This window comes from Leucopleurus acutus (genome assembly GCF_964270905.1).
Source record: "Leucopleurus acutus genome assembly, chromosome: 9".
Taxonomy (NCBI): Eukaryota; Metazoa; Chordata; class Mammalia; order Artiodactyla; family Delphinidae; genus Leucopleurus; species Leucopleurus acutus.
In genome coordinates, this window is record NC_139144.1 from 76,782,250 (window position 1) to 76,802,416 (window position 20,167).

Consider the following 20,167-nt stretch of genomic DNA (forward strand, 5'->3'; position numbering starts at 1 on the left):
CATTCTTTTTTCTTTATTCTCCTCTGTAATAGTTATTTCCACTATTTTACCTTCCAGGTCACTTATTCATTCTTCTGCCTCAGTTATTCTGCTATTGATTCCTTCTAGAGAATTTTTAATTTCATTTATTGTGTTGTTCATCATTGTTTGTTTGCTCTTTAGTTCTCCTAGGTCCTTGTTAAACGTTTCTTATATTTTCTCCATTCTATTTCCAAGATTTTGGATCTTCTTTACTATTATTACTCTGAATTCTTTTTCAGGTAAACTTCCTATTTCCTAGATTTGTTTGGTCTGGTGGGTTTTTACCTTGCTCCTTCATCTGCTGTGTGTTTCTGTGTCTTCTCATTTTGCTTAACTTACTGTGTTTGGGGTCTCCTTTTCACAGGCTGTCTGTTCTTAGTTCCCATTGTTTCTGGTGTCTGCCCCCAGTGGCTAAGGTTGGTTCAGTGGGTTGTGTAGGCTTCCTGGTGGAGGGGACTAGTGCCTGTGTTCTGGTGGATGAGGCTGGATCTTGTCTTTATGGTGGGCAGGACCACATCCGGTGGTGTGTTTTGGAGTGTCTGTGACCTTATTATGATTTTAGGCAGCCTGTCTGCTAATGGGTGGGGTTGTGTTCCTGTCTTGCTAGTTGTTTGGCATAGGGTGTCCAGCACTGTAGCTTGCTGGTCATTGAGTGGAGCTGGGTCTTAGCATTCGATGGAGATCTCTGGTTAGCTTTTACCGTTTGGTATTACATGGAGCCAGTAGGTCTCTTGTGGACCAATATCCTGAACTTGGTTCTTCCACCTTAGAGGCACAGGCCTGACACCCGGCCACAGTACCAAGACCGTGTCAGCCACACGGCTCAGAAGAAAAGGGAGAAAAAAAGGAAAGAAAAAAAGAAAATAAAGTTATTAAAATAAATAAAATTAGTTAATAAATTAAAAAATTTATTTAAAAATAAATTTTTTAATTAAAAATTTATTTAATAAATAAAATATAATTATTAAAAATTTAAAAATTAAAAAGTAATTTAAAAACAGGAAGCAAAATAGCAAGCAAGAAAGAAGCGAGCAAGAAAACCAAAAAACAAATCCACCAATTATAACAAGCACTAAAAACTATACTAAAAAACAAAACAGACAAAAATAAAAAAAAAAAAAAACGGACAGACAGAACCCTAGGACAAATGGTAAAAGCAAAGCTATATAGAAAAGAATCACACAAGAAAGCATACACATACACGCTCACTAAAAGAGAAAAAGGGAAAAAATATATATATCATTGTTCCCAAAGTCCACTGACTCAATTTTGGGATGACCCGTTGTCTATTCAGGTATTCCACAGATGCAGGGTACATCAACTTGATTGTGGAGATTTAATCCGCTGCTCCTGAGGCTGCTGGGAGAGATTTCCCTTTCTCTTCTTTGTTCACATAGCTCCTGGGGTTCAGCTTTGGATTTGGCCCCGCCTCTGTGTGCAGGCTGCCTGAGGGCGTCTGTTCTTTGCTCAGGATGGGGTTATAGGAGCAGCTGATTAGGGGGCTCTGGCTCACTCAGGCCCATGGGAGGGAGGGGTACGGAATGCAGGGTAAGCCTGCAGTGGCAGAGGCTGGCATGACATTGCACCAGCCTGAGGTGCGCCGTGTGTTCTCCCAAGGAAGTTGTCCCTGGATCACGAGACCCTGGCAGTGGCGGGCTGTACAGGCTCCCGGGAGGGGAGGTGTAGATAGTGACAGGCTTCTTGGTGGCTGCAGCAGCAGCCTTAGCATCTCATGCCCGCCTCTTGTGTCCGCGCTGGTAGCCGCGGCTCGTGCATGTCTCTGGAGCTCATTAAGGCTGTGCTCTGAATCTCCTCTCCTCACGCACCCCAAAGCAATGGTCTTTTGCCTCTTAGGCAACTCCAGATTTTTCCCCAGACCTCCTCCCAGCTAGCTGTGACGCACTAGCCCGCTTCAGGCTGTGTTCACGCAGCCAACCCCAGTCCTCTCCCTGCCTCGGACCTCCAAATCCCGAGCCTCAGCTCCCAGCCCCCGCCTGTCCCGGTGGGTGAACAAAGCCTCTTGGGCTGATGAGTGTTTGTCGGCACCGATCCTCTGCGCGGGAATCTCTCTGCTTTGCCCTCCACACCCCTGTTGCTGCACTCTCCTCCATGGCTCTGAAGCTTTCCCCCTCCGCCGCCCACAGTCTCCACCCACGAAGGGGCTTCCTAGTGTGTGGAAACCTTTCCTCCTTCACAGCTCCCTCCCAGAGGTGCAGGTCCCATCCCTATTCTTTGTCTCTGTTTTTCCTTTTTTCTTTTGCCCTACCCAGGTACGTGGGGGAGCTTCTTGCCTTTTGGGAAGTCTGAGGTCTTCTGCCAGCATTCAGTAGGTGTCCTGTAGGAGCTATTCCACATGTAGATGTATTTCTGGTGTATTTGTGGGGAGGAAGGTGATCTCCACGTCTTACTCTTCCGCCATCTTGAAGTTATCCCCCGATCTGTCCCTCCACTTTGAATCCCCTGCTGTACACGTTGCTTCTTTCTCTTACCCTTGTGACCTCATTTCATATCATTCTCCTCCTTGATTATTCCTCTCGTGTTTTTTCTTAAACACACTAGTCTCTTCTGACTTAAATTTCTTTGCTGTGGCTGTTTCTTCTGTCTGAAATGCTCTCCCACGATATCCACTAAGCTAATATTTTCACTTCCTTTGTGTCTTTGCTCAAGTTTTACCCTCTCCCTAAGGCCTATTATGACCGCCCTTTATTTTTTAAATTGAGGTATAATTGACATATAACATTGAATTAGTTTTAGTTGTATAACATATGACATATATATATTAAGAAATGATTACTGCAATAAGTTTAGTTCACATCCCTCACCACACATATGTAGTTACAATTTTTTTTCTTGTGATGGGAAATTTTGATCTACTCTCTTAGCAACTTTCAAATATACAATACAGTATTGTTAACTGTATTCCATGCTGTACATTACATGATCACTCTGTTTAATACTCCAACCTGCTTCTTCACCCTCTGACATGCCTTACCCTACTCCATGTTTTTTTTTATTCCATAGCAGTTACCACCTTCTAACATACGACATTATATATTATTTGCTTATTTATTATGTTTATTCCCTGCCAGAGTATAAGCTCCTATAGCAGGCATCTGTGTTTTATTCCCTGTTGTATCTTAAGACCGAATAGTGCTGAAGGCAAGTCTACTGAAGTTGTTGCCAGTCACAAATGTTTTCGCTGACCCAGTAGCTGTAAGCTAGTCAACCATGTCCTACATCAATAAATATGACAGAGCAGTGCCCCCTAGGGATCTAGTGCTATTCTTCTTTGGTTAACTCTTACCATCACCACCCTTGCTACTGAGCCTTGTGCTAGGCATCCGCCTCCACCCTGTGTCTCTTATGTCCTGAATAACAAGTTTGTCAGCTATGGCATAGGCTCAACCATTTTTTCTTCCTATTCTATTTCCTTTCTGCTGGATGCTGCAACTTCTGCCAACTATTCTGTGCCTTTTGGGTAAGGCTGTTGCTCTCATGAGAATCACACCATTCACCGCACCACTTTGTCTCTTTCACTGAGTGCTACCGCTGAGTCACTGGAGACTTGGTGATTACACAGACATTTGTAAAAACAGGCAAGAATACCTTTATTGTGCAATACTCTGTTGGAAGGGCACCCCAAAATATTTTCTTACTTGTAAAGCTTTGCCAAGCACCATATTCATTTGAAATAAACCATGCTATTCTTTCAATCATTCTTGCCTTCTAGCTACTTAGCATTTTTAAAAGCATTTATTTGTTGAGCACTTTGATCAGTACCAGCCCAAGTACTACATATACATTTTTTAAGTTTTCAAAACAACCTTGAGAGGTAAGTGTTATTCTCCCCAGTTTTATAGGTAAAGAACCCAAGTTCAGAAAGCCTAAATAATTTCCAAGTGTTGTATAGCTAATAGCTACATGGTGGGACTAAAAGCCTGGTCATTTGGACCCTGCAGTAGATGTTGATGCTGCAACTGGATCCACTTTACCCTGCTGGCCATCCCATCCTCAGCTGATATGGCTGTGGGCTGCTAACTCAGCAAGTTACTCTCTCCTGGAAGACTGATTCCTCCTGTCCCTACTAGTAGCTCTTGACCAATGACTAGATTGTAAGGGTTACAAAGGTCTGACCACTTGCCTCAAGGTAAGGATAATTCTGTGGTACAGTTTGTGCTCTGGAGCTTTCCTGTTGGGTCAAACTGAAACTAGTCTCTATCTGGGCCCCTCTCTTGCTTCTCCTGACCTATCCTATCCTTCACTTTTGAGAGTACACCCTAATAAAGCTCACCTCAGGCCCTTCTAGGGAACCTGACCTAAGACCCCTAATCCCATTTTCTAACCACCACAATACACTGTCTTTTTTTTTTTTTTTTTGTACCAAGAGGGTTTACTCAGTTCTCTCTTTCCTTAGTAGAAATTCTCTCCCAGAAGGTTCCTTGATTGCTCATGTAAATGGATAGGACAATAGATTGAATCCCCGTGATGAACACATCTTGTGATCAGGCTCAGTAGCTCTTATACTGTGTTCTTTTTACTGAGAGTATTTTAAAGCTGAACATAGATAAATTTTTGTAATCACTGCTTGGGCTGCTGCTAGCCCAAGGATGTCCAGTAGAAATTTGAGAATGTAATCCTCTGGCTAAAATTAGATTTACTATTTTGCATTTTTTCTGTTAATGAAAGTTACATCAGTAAAAGCAATTGGAAAAGTAAAAGCAAAATTGGAATACTTTCTGATAACAGAAAACTAGGATTAGTGGAAGAGCATATATATTTTTTTCTATTCCAGAGTATTACAAGTTTTTGCCTCTAGTTTTCAGGTACCTATTAAGTGCCAGTAGTAATATATAGTTTTTGTGGAGCAAATTCCATGTCCATCCAGGATTTTTAAATGTATATATAATAATAAGGATATATTATAAAATATCTGACTAGGAATAGGAAATAATACAAAGATTAAGAAATGAAATAATTTGGCTAGGTGGTGCTCATGAAGGACTTCATTTTTCCAAGCACATATTAATCTACTACTATTAGCTGACTAAGTGTAAATCTTATCATTACAAATAACTTCTGTGTAATCGATCTACACAAAGCATTCCAGTGGAGGTCCTTTTTGATTACAGATTGCTTACTTTTACTTCAAGGGCAGGGAAGCTGGTAGAATTTGTAATGAATGGTATAATTGTTGAACATTTAAGCAAACACAGTCTATTTGCAGATGAACTGTATGATTTACGTAATGGGAAATCATGCCACCCAATCAAGTTGAGTTGAGTGGAATGATTAAATAACTATCTGAAATAAGAGGAACAAATAGATATAACTTATTAACATTAGAAAAAATACCTTTGACAAAGTCTTCCTTCTCCTTGCTGTGCTCCCCCCATTCCCCACACACATCCCAACACACGCACACACACACACATACACATACACAAACACCCCAGAAACTATTTCTTAAGACACACACTATAGGGTTGGTATAGGGTTGGAGGGAAAGATTTGCTTTGTTTAGGAACTGATTTAGAGACCAGTAACAAAGAGTCAGGGCAGTTACTTATTTAAAAAGTAAAGTTTCGTAGTTGGCTCTCCCCGTAAGAAGTGCTGATGTTAGTTCAAAAATTTTATAGATGAGGCACTTATATTAAATGTCTAAGTTCACAATCATATAATAAATGCTTTATAGATGTGGAAAAGCTTAAGAAAGAGATTTTTAAAGTCTGGAATTATGGGAGGGAGGACAGAAAGAAGAGAGTTAAACTTTGGTATGGCTAAGTATAAGATATAATCTAAGCCTAGAAAGAATCCAAATTATCATTGTAGGGACATGATCTTATACGAGTCACTGTAGACCTTCCTTAGAGATTTTTGGGAAGTTAAAAATGATGTCTCATTAAAAAATTTTAAATTAATTAACTTGTTTTATTCTGGTAAAATATACATACCATAAAATGTACCATTTAAACCATTTTTAATGGTATAATTCAGTGGCACTAAGTACATTCACAGTGTGCAACCATCCCCATCATCCGTTTCCATAAATTTTTTATCATCCCAAATAGAAGCGCTGTATCCATTAAACAATAACTCCCTGTTTCCTTCTCCCTCCAGCCCCTGGTAACCTGTATTCTACTTTCTGTTTCTATGAATTTCCCTATTCCAGATATCTTCTATAAGTGGAATCATACAATATCTATCATTTTGTGTCTGACTTATTTCACTTAGCATAATGTTTCAAGGTTCATCCAAGTTGTAGCAGAATGTCATTCTTTTTACAGCTGAATAATATTCCACCACATGTACTTTTTTTAAAGGAAAGAGTATGCTGCCAGTCACTCACTATGTTAAATTTTATGGGCAATATCTCATTTAAACCTCACAACAACCAACGGGGTAGGTAATATTATTATCTCCAGTTTATGGATGAGAACACTGGGGCCTGGAAAGTTTAAGTAACATGGTTTAGAATATGGTAGGGATAGAATCTGAACTAGGTCTGTCTATCTCTAGGGTTAAGCAAGACAGTACAGTGCTATCTTAGTAGTATGTTCTCTCTTGTAATATTTATATATTTTTGATACTGAACTTCAAGGAATACATAGAGCTATAGGAGAATGTATGGAGAATATGCTGGAGAATGCATTTTAGAATAAACAAAGAACTGAAGGACATTTACTGCCATGTTATCAGTTAACAGAAATTTTTTTTCTTCTGTATAGATGAAGGTAGAATGGGAAAAGGACTGGAGTTAAATTCTGAAGCCTATGCTTAGGATAAATAGAATCTTATTTGACAAATCCTGGAATATTAGAGGTAGAGATTTTCCCTTGAAAACTTTCAAAATGAAAATTTAAGGTGAAGGGAATTACTATACTATTTTAAAAAGTGGAGGTCATAGAGACTGAAAATATAAATAGTTGCAAGTAAGAATTTATAAAGATTTGTGAATTCTATTAGGAGTTAAATAAGGATATTATGGAAGTTCAACCCTAATTTCTTTAAGCTGGTGGCATATAGGGCAACTATTCTGTTCTACATCACATGCTATAGCCACACTCTTAAAGTCACATGGATTGGCTGAAAGGTTATCTTTTAGAATGTATGTTTCCAGAAAACTACGCATCAGCTTGTACTTCAACACGTCCAGTGACAGGGAGAAAGTACAATCTCTTTTCATTATTGGGCTAGTCAGATATACAATTTTATGTTGTTACTTTCCAACCTAAGCTCTTATTTCTTTCAGGGCACTATGCAGGGCCAACCTAATGTTTTCATCCCTATGGTAGCCTTTCCAATATTTGAAGACAGCATTGTGTATTTCCTACCCCTTGCCTTCCCTGCTTAGCATGATTAGCAGCCAGGACTTGAGAGGCCAAAATGCTTGGAGAAGCAAACCTGGATTTTGCCCAAAAGACACTTGTATATTTCTAGCAGAATACAAAAGTACTCAACTATAAAGGAAAAGATTAATGAAGGACTTCATTAAAATTACGTACTTCTTGGGACTTCCCTGGTGGCGCAATGGTTAAGAATCTGCCTGCCAATGCAGGGGACACAGGTTCGATCCCTGGCCCGGGAAGATCCCACATGCCGCAGAGCAACTAAGCCCATGCGTCACAACTACTGAGCCTGCGCTCTAGAGCCCACGGGCCACAACTACTCAGCCTGCCTGCCACAACTACTGAAGCCCGTGCGCCTAGAGCCCCTGCTCTGTAACAAGAGAAGTCACCCTAATGAGAAGCCTGCACACTGCAACGAAGTGTAGCCCCTGCTCGCTGCAACTAGAGAAAGCCCACACTCAGCAACGAAGACTCAATGTAGCCATAAATAAGTAAATAAAATAAAGAAATTTATTTTTAAAAAATTAGGTACTTCTTTCATCAGATGATATTATTAAAAGAGTGAAAAGTAAACCCACCAAAGGGAAGAGGATATTTGCAATATGTTATATTGATAAAGAAAAAGAACTTATATCCAGATAAAGAACTTATATCCAGATATATGAAGAACTTCCAACAATCAATAAGAGAGAGAGAGAGAGAGAACACATAATCTAGTGGAAAAATGAGCAGATGTGTTGAACAAGTGTTTCACAAGTGAACACATTCAGTTGGTCAATAAACATATAAAAATGGACTCAAAATTATTAATAATCAAACCCCACAATGAGATACCACTACTCACCAAAATGACTAAAATTAAAAAAGGGAAAAAAACATGGTTATGCCAAGTGTTATCTTAGATGTAGAACAACTAGAACTCCCAACAACTAGAACTGCTGTTGGTAGAGCATAAATTATGAAATGATATAACACTTGGAAAACTATGGAGATTTCTACTAAAATTGAGCATATGTAAAACTCATGACCCAGATTTTCTACTCCTAGATATCCTAAAAGAAGTGCAAAAACTGTAAAATCCAAACATTCATTAAGAATAGAATGGATAAGCATATCAAGTATATACATATGATGGGATACTATATAGCAATGATAATGAGTGCACTACTTTTACATACAACAGTATGGATGAATCCCACAAACATAATTTGAGAGAAAGAAGCCAGACTCTAAAGAGAACAGACTGTAGAGTTCCATTTATGTGAAAACTTGGGGGAAAACTTGTATCACACTGTAGACTTACTTTAACTTTGCTAATATCTAAAATGTGCAAGTCTCTTTCACAAATGGTACCACTATGAACCTCATGCTTGTGCAACTTGTGGACCAATGTAGTAATTCCTGTTTTATTTTACTGTGGTAGAATTGGTTCAATGTCCAGTTAGTTGAGATCTTTATAGATTGGGATTCACTGTTATTCATCCTCAGCATTAATGGGAATGCTATTTAGGGAGGACCAGAGAAAAAGCCCTGCAGACCACCCTCTGTCCTGGCTCACAGTGATCCAGTAATCAGACCCTTTTGGTTACAGTCATTCAAACAGTTATGAGTGCTGCTAATGAAACTCACCTAGTCCGTGTTTAACTTGTCAGTAAGGATGTAGATGACATAAAGTATCTCTCACTCTGACATGTTTTTATGTTTATATTCTTATTTTAACATGGTCATTTATCTGAACTATTGTAAATACTGAAATATTTCCAAGTTCTAAACATTATTTTTTTATTCCAATATTAACTCACATATGAGTGGTGAGATAATATGATGGCAAATTAATCTTATGGAAAATTATATATATAACTCTATAGTACATTTCTTGTTTAAAAGTAATACTTTTTCAGTATGTTGTGTGAGGCTTCTTTACTCTTCACTTTTCTCTATTTTGCCAGCAGAGGGCAGGCGAGGAAGAGAGAAGAAAATATAGGTACCTCTTCCTGGTCTTGATTCAAACTATTTAAACACTTTTCCAAAATGTTTACAAAGCAGGTTATTTTGCTTTCTCTTTGGCTATTCTATTTTGAAAGATATTTAAGTATAAATTTCACTCTGTATAGGTATATTTGGCTTAATTAATGAATTTCAAATGAAATTATTTGAATTTTTAAGTTTATAAATCAGTGATTGTATTGAAAAATAGGAATTAATTTGCATTTTGAGGTTATATGTCTACCATGCTCCTTGTTTTGGCTAATGCTGATTAGTTAAACCTCTTTTATTTTGATTTTCTAATTCAATTATGGATATGTTTATTGTATATTTTACATATGTATCTTAATACAGTTATTTGGCCATTGCTTCAATATGCAGGGTTGTTAAGCATAGTTTGCAGCTTTTCAATCAACTAATGTGTCTTTTAAAACAAAATTGAAGAAAAAAATTTTTCTGAAGAACCTAGGAGCAGGACAGGAATAAAGACGCAGATGTAGAGAATGGACTTGAGGACAAGGGGAGGGGGAAGGGTAAGCTGGGATGAAGTGGGAGAGTGGCGTGGACATATATATACTACCAAATGTAAAATACATAGCTAGTGGGAAGCAGCCGCATAGCACAGGGAGATCAGCTCGGTGCTTTGTGACCACCTAGAGGGGTGGGATAGAGAGAGTGTGAGGGAGACGCAAGAGGGAGGGGATATGGGAATATATGTATACATATAGCTGGTTCACTTTGTTATACAGCAGAAACTAACACACCATTGTAAAGCAATTATACTCCAACAAAGATGTTTAACAAATAAAATAAAATAAAGTAAAACTGAAGGAAACTCAAGCTCAATGCAGTAGAGGTTTTTTTTTCTCTTTCTTGTAGTAGTGTACCTCATGGGAATGTTTAAATATAGTTTTTGTAGGTATATTAAGATGTTTTCTCTTGCAACTTTAAATTTGTTTGATCAATAATAAAACATCCTTTTCAAAACATTAGATGGTATGATAAACTATGTAATGCAACAGCTCAGGACAGCTTCCACGTAACCTTTGTTAAATCAGAAGTCAAGTGGCAGCTTGGATTTTTGCCTTCTCTGTTTGAATTATACCATTGTTCTGGAAGTACAGGAGCAGGAAGAAACTGAATAAGTTCTACCATTGGGAAGAGAAATAGCCAGGCTACTTATTCCAAGTGCTAGGAATTCTTTCTTTCCTCCTCTATGAACCTCATCTGTAAGAATCTTTTTCTTTTTTTTTTTTAAACTGCCAAGCGAAGTTATATATAGTGCTTAGAACACTACCGGCACATAGTGAGTGCTTTGTAAGTGTTAGCGATAATTACAAAGTCATAGACTAATCCTAAATTTAATCCATTTATTGAACTAGGCTAGGGGATCATGTACAGTTGAAAAAAATGGAGTCTTCAGTAAAAGGAAAAACTAGAAAAATAATCTCATTCTTGGAAAGGCCAGTTCTATTCTTCATTTATTCGATGGAAAACAAAAACAACTTTGACTTGAGTGACTCTTAATACTAACTTTATTGAGCAAATGGGAGCAGTGATGTATGTCACTTAGTTTTCTTGGACTAAATGCTTCCTGGTATTGTAAATTGGTATTGAATTTCCTGACTATGCACAATAAATATATAATAGGATAAGATCTGCTTCTTTTAAAGGAACCAAGCTGGGTGAGGAAGAAAATCGTACCTTTGATGAGAAATCCTCCTGGTCTTAATAAGGAGTGTCTCAAAACCCTGAACAAAAGAGAAATTCTTCTGATCACCCCCTGTACGTAAGCTTATAGCTTAGGTGGAGGGAGAATATAAGAAAGGGTCTTCAAGACTGAGGAAAAAGGAAGTTCTTCGGGTTAGGCAAAGAGTGATGAATCTTCAGGCTGAGGGCTGCATGCCAACCTCCACACTGATTTCCCATACCATCTTTTCCTGATTCACTAGGCCACCGTGTGTATTTATTCCAGTTTTATCTTCCTAAAAGGCAGCATGATGATGTTACTTCCTTGTTGAAAACCCCATACTCACTTTCTTTTGCCAATGAGAGTAGGAGTGGGACTCCTTACCCTGCCATTTGTGACTCTGAACTACCTGGTCCCAATCTGATTTTCCATGTTCACTTCCTCCTCTACTTTTTACACACCAACCAAACAGTGCTGTTCTAAAGATGTCCCTCTCCATTCATGTCTTTCTCACTCATCTCTGACTGTCAGTAGCGCCTTGTTTTTCAAGATCCATCTTCAATGACACCTCCTCTTAAAGATATTTTAATTCTTAACTGGAAATAGATTTTGGTGCCATTGAATCTCACGGCTATTTGCATCTCTAGAGTGGCCCTTATCTTATTCTATTATCTATAATAGGTATTTTTGTATTTGATTCGTTTTTTCTGCTGACAGTAAGCTTGTTGAGAGCAGGGACTATGTCTTCTTGTCCCCAGAGAACAGCATGGTGCCTTGCAGCTGGCAGAACCTGTCAGATATTCAGAGAGGCTAGGGCCATTTGCATTTTTGAGGCCCTCAGTATATTAAAAATGCCAGGGTTACAAAATTGTGGTGTATTTAAAATGTTATGTTGATAAATGGATGCAATTAAAACATATGAATGCCCACAATAATCCCCAAAGTAATTGTGATGTTCATGAGATAATCATAGGATTTTTAAAACATTTAACTCATAGTACACTTCAGCTGATGTGGTCTAGTAACTGGACTCAAGTTTAACCTTGTATAGCAACTATCTTCTTTCAGTCTTGCCAGGGTATCCCTGGGACTGTGCATCACCTGAGGCCTGGGCTGAAGGACCCTCCGGCTTCCTGTGTGAGGGGCCCTGATAGAGATTCACTGAAATGAGTTAAATTTAATTATATGCCAAAAAGGTGCTGTATATAAATATACTGCATTAATTCCTATTTTTAATTTGATCAGAATATTATTCAGAAATAGAATTGAAAGTTAATATTAACTTCAAATTTAATGCCTATAATTTAACTTTTACTTGTTTTACACTTGTCAGATCAAAGAACTAGACACTGGGAAGCTTAAAAATTACTCATTCTTACTGATTGAGTGACTAAGTGCATATTTCCCTGTAGTATGAGGCACACAAAGAGAACTGTGTTCTCTGTGACTCTCCTGACTTAGTATCAAAAATGAACACCTGATGAGAATTAGCATAATTTATTTCTCGAAACTAGGCTAGGGATGAAAAATAATGAGAATCTCTGTGATTCTTCTTCTAATACAGTGCATAGAAATCAGGCACAATTGGAAGCATGGACTCATTATTAGAATTACCATTGTTTATTTTTTGAAATGTATGCATTTAGGTATTCTTTTCTGATGTAATCTCTCTCTCTTAGACTAATTAGTAGAATGATGTGTTTCAAGCCCTACTTTGCTAAATTAATATGAACCCAACCTTTTCTAGAAAATTATTTTATAATGAAGAGGAAAAGAAGAAATGAAGAGGACCCAGTTGCTTGTGATAATTCAGTAGTAAGAAATAAAATTTGGTTATTTAAGCATTAGGTATAAACCTTTTATCCTACTCCTGTATACCTGAGGGATTTGACATATGCCCATAAGTATCAGGGGTTCAAGAAGTAGGAGTGGAGAAGGATTGGGAACCAAGGAGTGGTGAAGTTAGAATTAATTATGTTTTATTAAATGCAAGTGATTCTGATATGTCCACCACAAGAATCATTCCTGAGAGATAGATAATTAATTATATGAAAACTTGAAAGTTAAACTTATTTGTCAAGGTTATTGATAAATGTATTTTAAATACAGTAACTTACACTTATTTAAACTTTATTATGCATTAAAAACATTTAAAAATCTATAAGAACACTAAAGGTTTTTTAATGACTTGAAGTAAATTGCAATATGAATAACCCATATATGTCTCATATTCTCATTTTTTAACCTATAAATTTTTTAATTTACCAAAAGTTAAAAGCATTTTGCTAACCTACAATTTGTTTTTAAGTATAGCACATGAAGGCATTTAAGATAATTCCCAATATAACTTAAACTTAGGAAAACTATTAGTATGCAAATGCTATCAATGTAGAATTTTATGGAAAAAAATGAAGGTAGTTTTTTAACGACTAAGGAAAAATATCAAGAGGACAGTTTGCACATACAAAAATATATCTGAAGGATAGCTCTCATGATGACCTAATGACCAGCACTTTCCAGTTGAGTAAGCATATATATGGCCAACAGGTATCTGAAAATAAACATTCATTTGTGTGCAAAACTCTGTTAATTATGTAGTTGTGAAACACTCAGTGTAGTCCCAACCATTTCAAAGGTTCCAATAAGAATTTAAAATTTGTCTCACTTTAAAAAACTGTAAGTTTAAATATTTCTGTGCAGTGTTACAAAACAAAACTCAGTATGTGTCTTTATTTACAGATAACCACATGGAATTCCATGTTCAAATGCAACAAAACTTATATTACTCTCCAAATACATAATTTAACCTTAACCCCTTCTGCCAACCACAGACATTGCCAACCACATTTAACCTTAACACCTTCTGCCAACCCTGGACATTGGTTTGAGCTCTGACTTGAACTGTTGAATGAGAGGTGTCCCATCAACTGACTTCTTCTGAGTGTGGGAAGGGAAAAAAGAGAGTATTGCTTTGTAATTCTCTCCTTCCTTCTTGCCCTTTGCTCTGTAAAGTGGACCTCTTGGGACTCAAGGGAACAACCATAGTGTCCCCTCTTCCAAATGCCAAAAATCTGTGTGATGTTAAGAAGCCAGATGAATTTTCCAGAACAAATTATTTTGCTGGTATTACACGGTAAAAACTTAAATTTTTTTATTCGTAAAGATCTCTTGTTAAAAACGTATTGGGCATTACTTCAACAATTTCCTATTCTCAATGATTTTAGCTCACTGAGTGACATTTTACCCCACAACAGTGTAGTCAGAGAGTGGTCTTGGGATATAATCCAGGACTACCTCTACTAGATAGAAGGCTCTAGATATGTATGGTGAAGATTCTTTTGAATTGTATTTTCCTTAAGAGTAAAACGTCTCATGGATAATAGTAACTCATCTCAGGATACTGAGAGAGTTAAATGGGGGGAGAAAACAAATGAAAGGCTTAGTACATTAGAAACTCAATACTAATTAATTTCCTGCATTTCATTTATCCTGGATACACAGTGGGTTTGATTCAGATTTGAAAATGAGACAGGATCAAGTGAGGAACAATGTCTTAAAACATTAGTTGTTCCCCAAAGAAAAATATTTTATTTTCAAAGCATGTTTTACTACACATTTTCCAACAGAGATGTAAAAACTATGGCTGGACAACTTCAACTACTTCCAAAATACTTTTTCTTTTTTTGAGTGAAATGTGACAACTCTGTTAATTCATAGCAATCTCACATAAAATTTTAAGCTGAAAGTCAGTAATGTTAACTGCAGAAGAAAGAGAGAACAGAGTGCGTGGACAGATGGAATCACACAGATAGAATATAATTATTTCCGTGAAGTATTTTCCTAGAGAAAATAAACAATAGCACCTTAAAGTTGAATCCAATATTCTCCTAGAATCCAAATGTTTTTTACATAACACTATGTGAGTAGAAATTTGTCACCACTCTGTGGCCAAACTCACCTTTATTTTTAAGTCATATGAACTTCATAGTGAGTAGTTAATATTACCTTAAAACTTTGGCATGAGAGATGACTTCCATTTTCTTAATAATTTCTTAACAATAGCTACAGATTATGGAATAATTGCAGGCCAATTTGATGGTCCCGAGTTGACATTAGAACACGAAGACTTTATTTTTCTTGTGAGTTTTTTGGAGTCAATAAATTTATTAGTTTTTTTAAAATTAGTTTTTAAGAAATACTCATTGACTATTGTTTTTTACGTGATTTATTTCCCACTGGGAGTAGAAAGGTTTTTTTAAGGTCATTGAGTAACCCAATTTGAAGCCAATTTCCCAGACTTACGTGGTTCATGCTCTAAGTCCTAGATCCTATGCTCACCCTTGCAAGAGAAATAATTAATAAAAGTAAGTACAAAAGTATTAATTTTGAAAATGCTAAATATGAGATAAAAGGACCTGACTGAGCTTGAGATATTGTTATTAAATATTAAAGATTATTAAAAGTCTAAATTGTTAGTAATTTGTTGTTGCATGGAAATGTGCCAAAAATCAATAAAAATTTTCCTTATTTTCTAAATAAAAATTTTCTTTTAAAATAGTTTTAGATTTACAGAAATATTGTGAACATACCACAGAGAGGCCCCATACATCCCACACTCAGTTTCCCCTATTGTTAACATCATACATTAGTAGGGTACATTTGTCACAATTAATGAACCAATATTGATACATTATTAACTGAAGTCCATACCTTAGTCAGAATTCCCCAGAATTCTTTTTCTGTTCCGAGATCTCATCCAGGTTAACACATTATATTTAATCCTCATGTTTTATTAGGCTCCTCTTGGCTGTGACAACGTCTCAGATTTTCCTTATTTTTGATGACCTTGACAGTTTGGGATTTGTCTGATGTTTTTTCATAGTAAGACTAGGGTTATGAGTTTTAGGGAGAAGGACCACAGAGGAAAAGGGCCATCTTCATCACATAATGTCAAGGGTACATACTGTCAACATGACCTGTCACCGTTGATGTTGACCTTGATCACCTGGCTGAAATAGTGTTTGTCAGGTTCCTTCTCTATAAAGTTACCCTGTTCTCCCCTTGATACTGTACTCTTTGGAAGGAAGTCATTATGCACAGCCCACACTGGAGTGGGCAGTTGAGCTCCACCTCCTTGAGAGTGAAGTATCTACATAATCTAAGTGAAATCTTTCTGTGTTGCAAATTTGTCTATTCTCTACCATTAATTTATGAAATCATTTATTTTTGCCACTATGGACTTGTAGATATTTATTTTAGACTTGGGTTATAATTGAACTGGGTTATAATTATTTTATTGCTCAAATTTTTCCATCTTTGACCACTGGTGTGCTCTTTTCCCTTTAAAATACCCCAAATTTTATTTTTGTTCTGTTTGAACACTTCTTTACTTTCTGGCACTATAAGATTTTCTAGGCTCCTTTTGTGTATTTTCTGCCCCAGTCCTAAAAGGAATCCTGGTTCTTTGAATTGAGGAACAGTATTTAATACCAAGATCTGGGTGTTAGGGTGTATGGCTGCTATTGAGGTGTCATAGTCTCTAGGCTATCTCAGCTGACAGAGCAAGAAAATATATGTGTGTATGCTAACTAGTGTATACACACGTCTATAAATAATTCAAAGTAGAAGCATCTATATCTTTATTAAACTCATAGTGAGTTAATATTGGTGTCTCTAATTCTAATCCATTACGGTATGGCTCATTCTAATCTCTTCCTCTTCCTTATCTGTAGCTTCCCACTCTAATAGTGAGAAACCTGACTTCCACTGTCCACTATCTATTTACTTACTCGTTCGTTTCCAGTATACGTGTATAGTGGTTTCAGAATCGTTAACCTGTTCCCCTGTGGGATAAAACTTTATCAACTAGAGGAGTGCTTATGTAGACTCTTTTACGTTTAGTTTTACAGACTCCACTATTTCCAAGTTACTTAGACCAGAAGCTTCTCCCACAACACTTCTCCCCCAATTCCTTTCAGTGAGGTTGTTTCATATATTTGTAATACAGTTAGATTCTTTTGTCTTATTCTGTGTTCCAACCTGGAGACCACCCCCCATTCCTGATCACCTAAATGATTTTTTAAAAATTCACAGACATTAAGGTTCACTCTTTGTGCTGTAAAGTTCTATGGTTTTTGGGAAATGCATAGTATCATGTATCCACCATTGCAGTATTATAATGAATAGTTTCACTGCCCTAAAAGTATTCCTTGTGCTCCATTAATGTAACCCTCTCCTTACCCCAAAGTCTTGGCAACCAGTGATCCATGTAACATCTCTGAATAGTTGTACCTTTTCCAGAATGTATATAATTGAAATCATACTGTATGTAGACTTTCCACACTGGCTTCTTTCACTAACAATATGCAATTAAGATTCATCCATGTCTTTTCGTGGCTTGATAGTTCATTCCTTTTTATTACTGAGTAGTATTCCACTGTTGAGATGGACCAGTTTGTTTATACATTTGCCGACTGACACATATCTTGTTTACTTCAGGTTTTGGCAATTATGAATAAAACGACTATAAACATTGGCATGCAGATTTCTGTGTGGATGTAAGTTTTCAAATCAGTTGGATAAATACCTAGAAGTATGTCTGCTAGATTGTCTAGTAAGACTATACTTAGCTTTGCAAGAAACTGCCACATTGTATTCCAAAGTGGTTGTACTATTTTGCAATCCCACAATCAATCCTCATCAGGATATGGTATTGTCAGTTTTTTGGATTTTAGCCCCTCTAAAGGGTGAGCAGTGGTGTCTCGTTGTTTTCATTTGCAATTCCCTAGTGACAAATGATGATGAGCACCTTTTCATATGCTTATTTGCCATCTGTATATCTTTTTTGGTGCAGTGTCTGTTCAGATGTCTGGCTTGTTTTTTAAATTGGGTTGTTTGTTTTCTTATTGTTGAGTTTTATTTTCCCTTATTTTTGAAGGAAGTAAATGAACAAAAAATAAAACTTGGTGAGAAGATGTGCATTAAAAGAACTATCCCATGCTCATTTCATTCTTTTGTGTAAAAAAAGCAATGTGGAAGAACCACTTCAGCCTTCAGTGAATCACTAATGTAAGGATGTGAAATTTGAAACACACTCATGCACACACACACACACACACACACACACTATGTATTGAGTGCTTATCCTATGTCAGATAATCTGTTACATTTTTCACTTATATCAACTCACTTAATCCTCACAACAACCCCTATGTAATGAAAGCTCTTGTTTCGCCCGTTTTACAAGTGAGGAATTCTCAGCTCCCAGTGAAGAAGCTCTGAACTTTAAAAGGAGATGATCTAAAGTTTATTTTATTACATAGCCAAATGAAAGTATATTTTAAATTTAATTATCAGTGAACATAGAAACAGATTCCAGAAAAAAAGTCCATTTTTCTTGAATTATCCAGATTGTTACAAGCCTCAAATTTGTTTGGGTTGAGAACAAAAAGAATTCCTAAAGACAATTAGACTCACGACCAAATTGGGCCTTGAAAAACATAGCAGTGCAGTCGCAGCTGGCGGCTGGCTCTGAGCTGGCCAGGAGCCCGCAGCGTGGGACTGGGTGTTCCACTCGGCCTGGCTCCCCTCCAGGGAGCTGTCAGTTGCTGGGTTCCCACAGTGCCAAGCACTCGGCAGGTGCAGAAAGGTTCAAGGTTTCTGTTCCCCCTAGGCCCCTGAGGGGCATGGGGAGTGGAGCTTCTGCTCTGTCTCGGGGAAGAGCTCTGTGTTGACAGGGGTGTGAGAACTGCTGATCCTCCAGTGCCTTCCTTAGCCTGGCCTCTGAGACGAGTGGCGAGTTTGCAGGGTCCTCCACAGAAACAGGACTGAGACACTTCCATTTTGGAGGCTTCTAGTGTTTTGTTTTGTTTTTTAAAAAATTTTTATTTATTTTATTTATTTATTTATGGCTGTGTTGGGTCTTCGTTTCTGTGCAAGGGCTTTCTCTAGTTACGGCAAGCGCGGGCCATTCTTCATCGCAGTGCGTGGGCCTCTCACTATCGCAGCCCCTCTTGTTGCGGAGCACAGGCTCCAGACGCGCAGGATCAGTAGTTGTGGCTCACGGGCCCAGCTGCTCCGCGGGCATGTGGGATCTTCCCGGACCAGGGCTTGAACCCGTGTACCCTGCGTTGGCAGGCAGATTCTCAACCACTGCGCCACCAGGGAAGCTCCTCTAGTGTTTTTTTTGGGGGGGTGTTTTTTTTTTTGCGTTACGCGGATCTCTCACTGTTGTGGCCTCTCCCGTTGCGGAGCACAGACTCCGGACGCGCAGGCTCAGCGGCCATGGCTCACGGGCCCAGCCGCTCCACGACATGTGGGATCTTCACAGACAGGGGCACGAACCCGCGTCCCCTGCATCGGCAGGCGGACTCTCAACCACTGCGCCACCAGGGAAGCCCTTTGTTTTTTTTTTTTAAGAAAAAAATTGCCAATTTAGAGTTCTAAAAATTGTGTCTTATCTGGCATTTCTACATTTAAAAAATTATTGCCCTTAACCTGCACAAAATGAAATGCTGTATAACTGTGGCACTTACATAAGACACGTAACACTCATAGGATTTATTTAAGAATATTAACTTCTGATGAACTAGTAGAGGAAGCTGGTTATGGGTCATATGTTTAAAGTCACTTGATGGAAGTATTTTTCTGCTACTCTTGACAGGGCGTCTTGGTAACTGTATCCTAAAACCAGGAATGGGGAAACAGTGCAGCCCTGGGGTGGGGCAAAAGAAAGGTGGCTGAAGAAGATTTAGGGAGTTGCTGTAGATTTTGCAGAATCCAGAATGAATGAAAGAGACATGGACCCTGGTACTTTCCTTTGGGCTCAGGCAACTAATGCTTTGTTTTGTCAGTTTAAGTAACAAATTAGATCTATGAAGCCCTTTGAAGGTTGTAGCAGAATTCCATCTTTCCCCCCTTCCTGACATAGAGCTGCAGTGCTATAGGCTTTCCAAAAACATTTGTGGAATGGAATCAGAAAGTCACTTTACTTCACAGGATGCATTTCTTCCTCCATCGCCCAACTGTCCAGGAACCCCAGGGTCTTCATCATCCAAAGGGGTTACTTCTGTTTCCAAACACCAGAGAGATGGAGAATATGGAGAATCTGACCAGGCTGCTGTCG

At 37.9% G+C, this 20,167-nt stretch overlaps 1 protein-coding gene across 1 annotated transcript in view; it reads left to right on the plus strand.

Moving 5' to 3' along the window:
- Nucleotides 1-19,841: 19,841 nt before the first annotated feature.
- The window catches only part of CFTR (CF transmembrane conductance regulator), a gene marked incomplete at its 5' end in the record, with an annotated part of 203,826 nt that continues 203,500 nt past the window's right edge, over nt 19,842-20,167 (plus strand). Inside the window, one exon of the mRNA XM_082846837.1 lies at nt 19,842-19,851. Coding sequence (XP_082702963.1) covers nt 19,842-19,851 — 10 coding nt within the window. The remainder of the gene's footprint in view (nt 19,852-20,167) is intronic.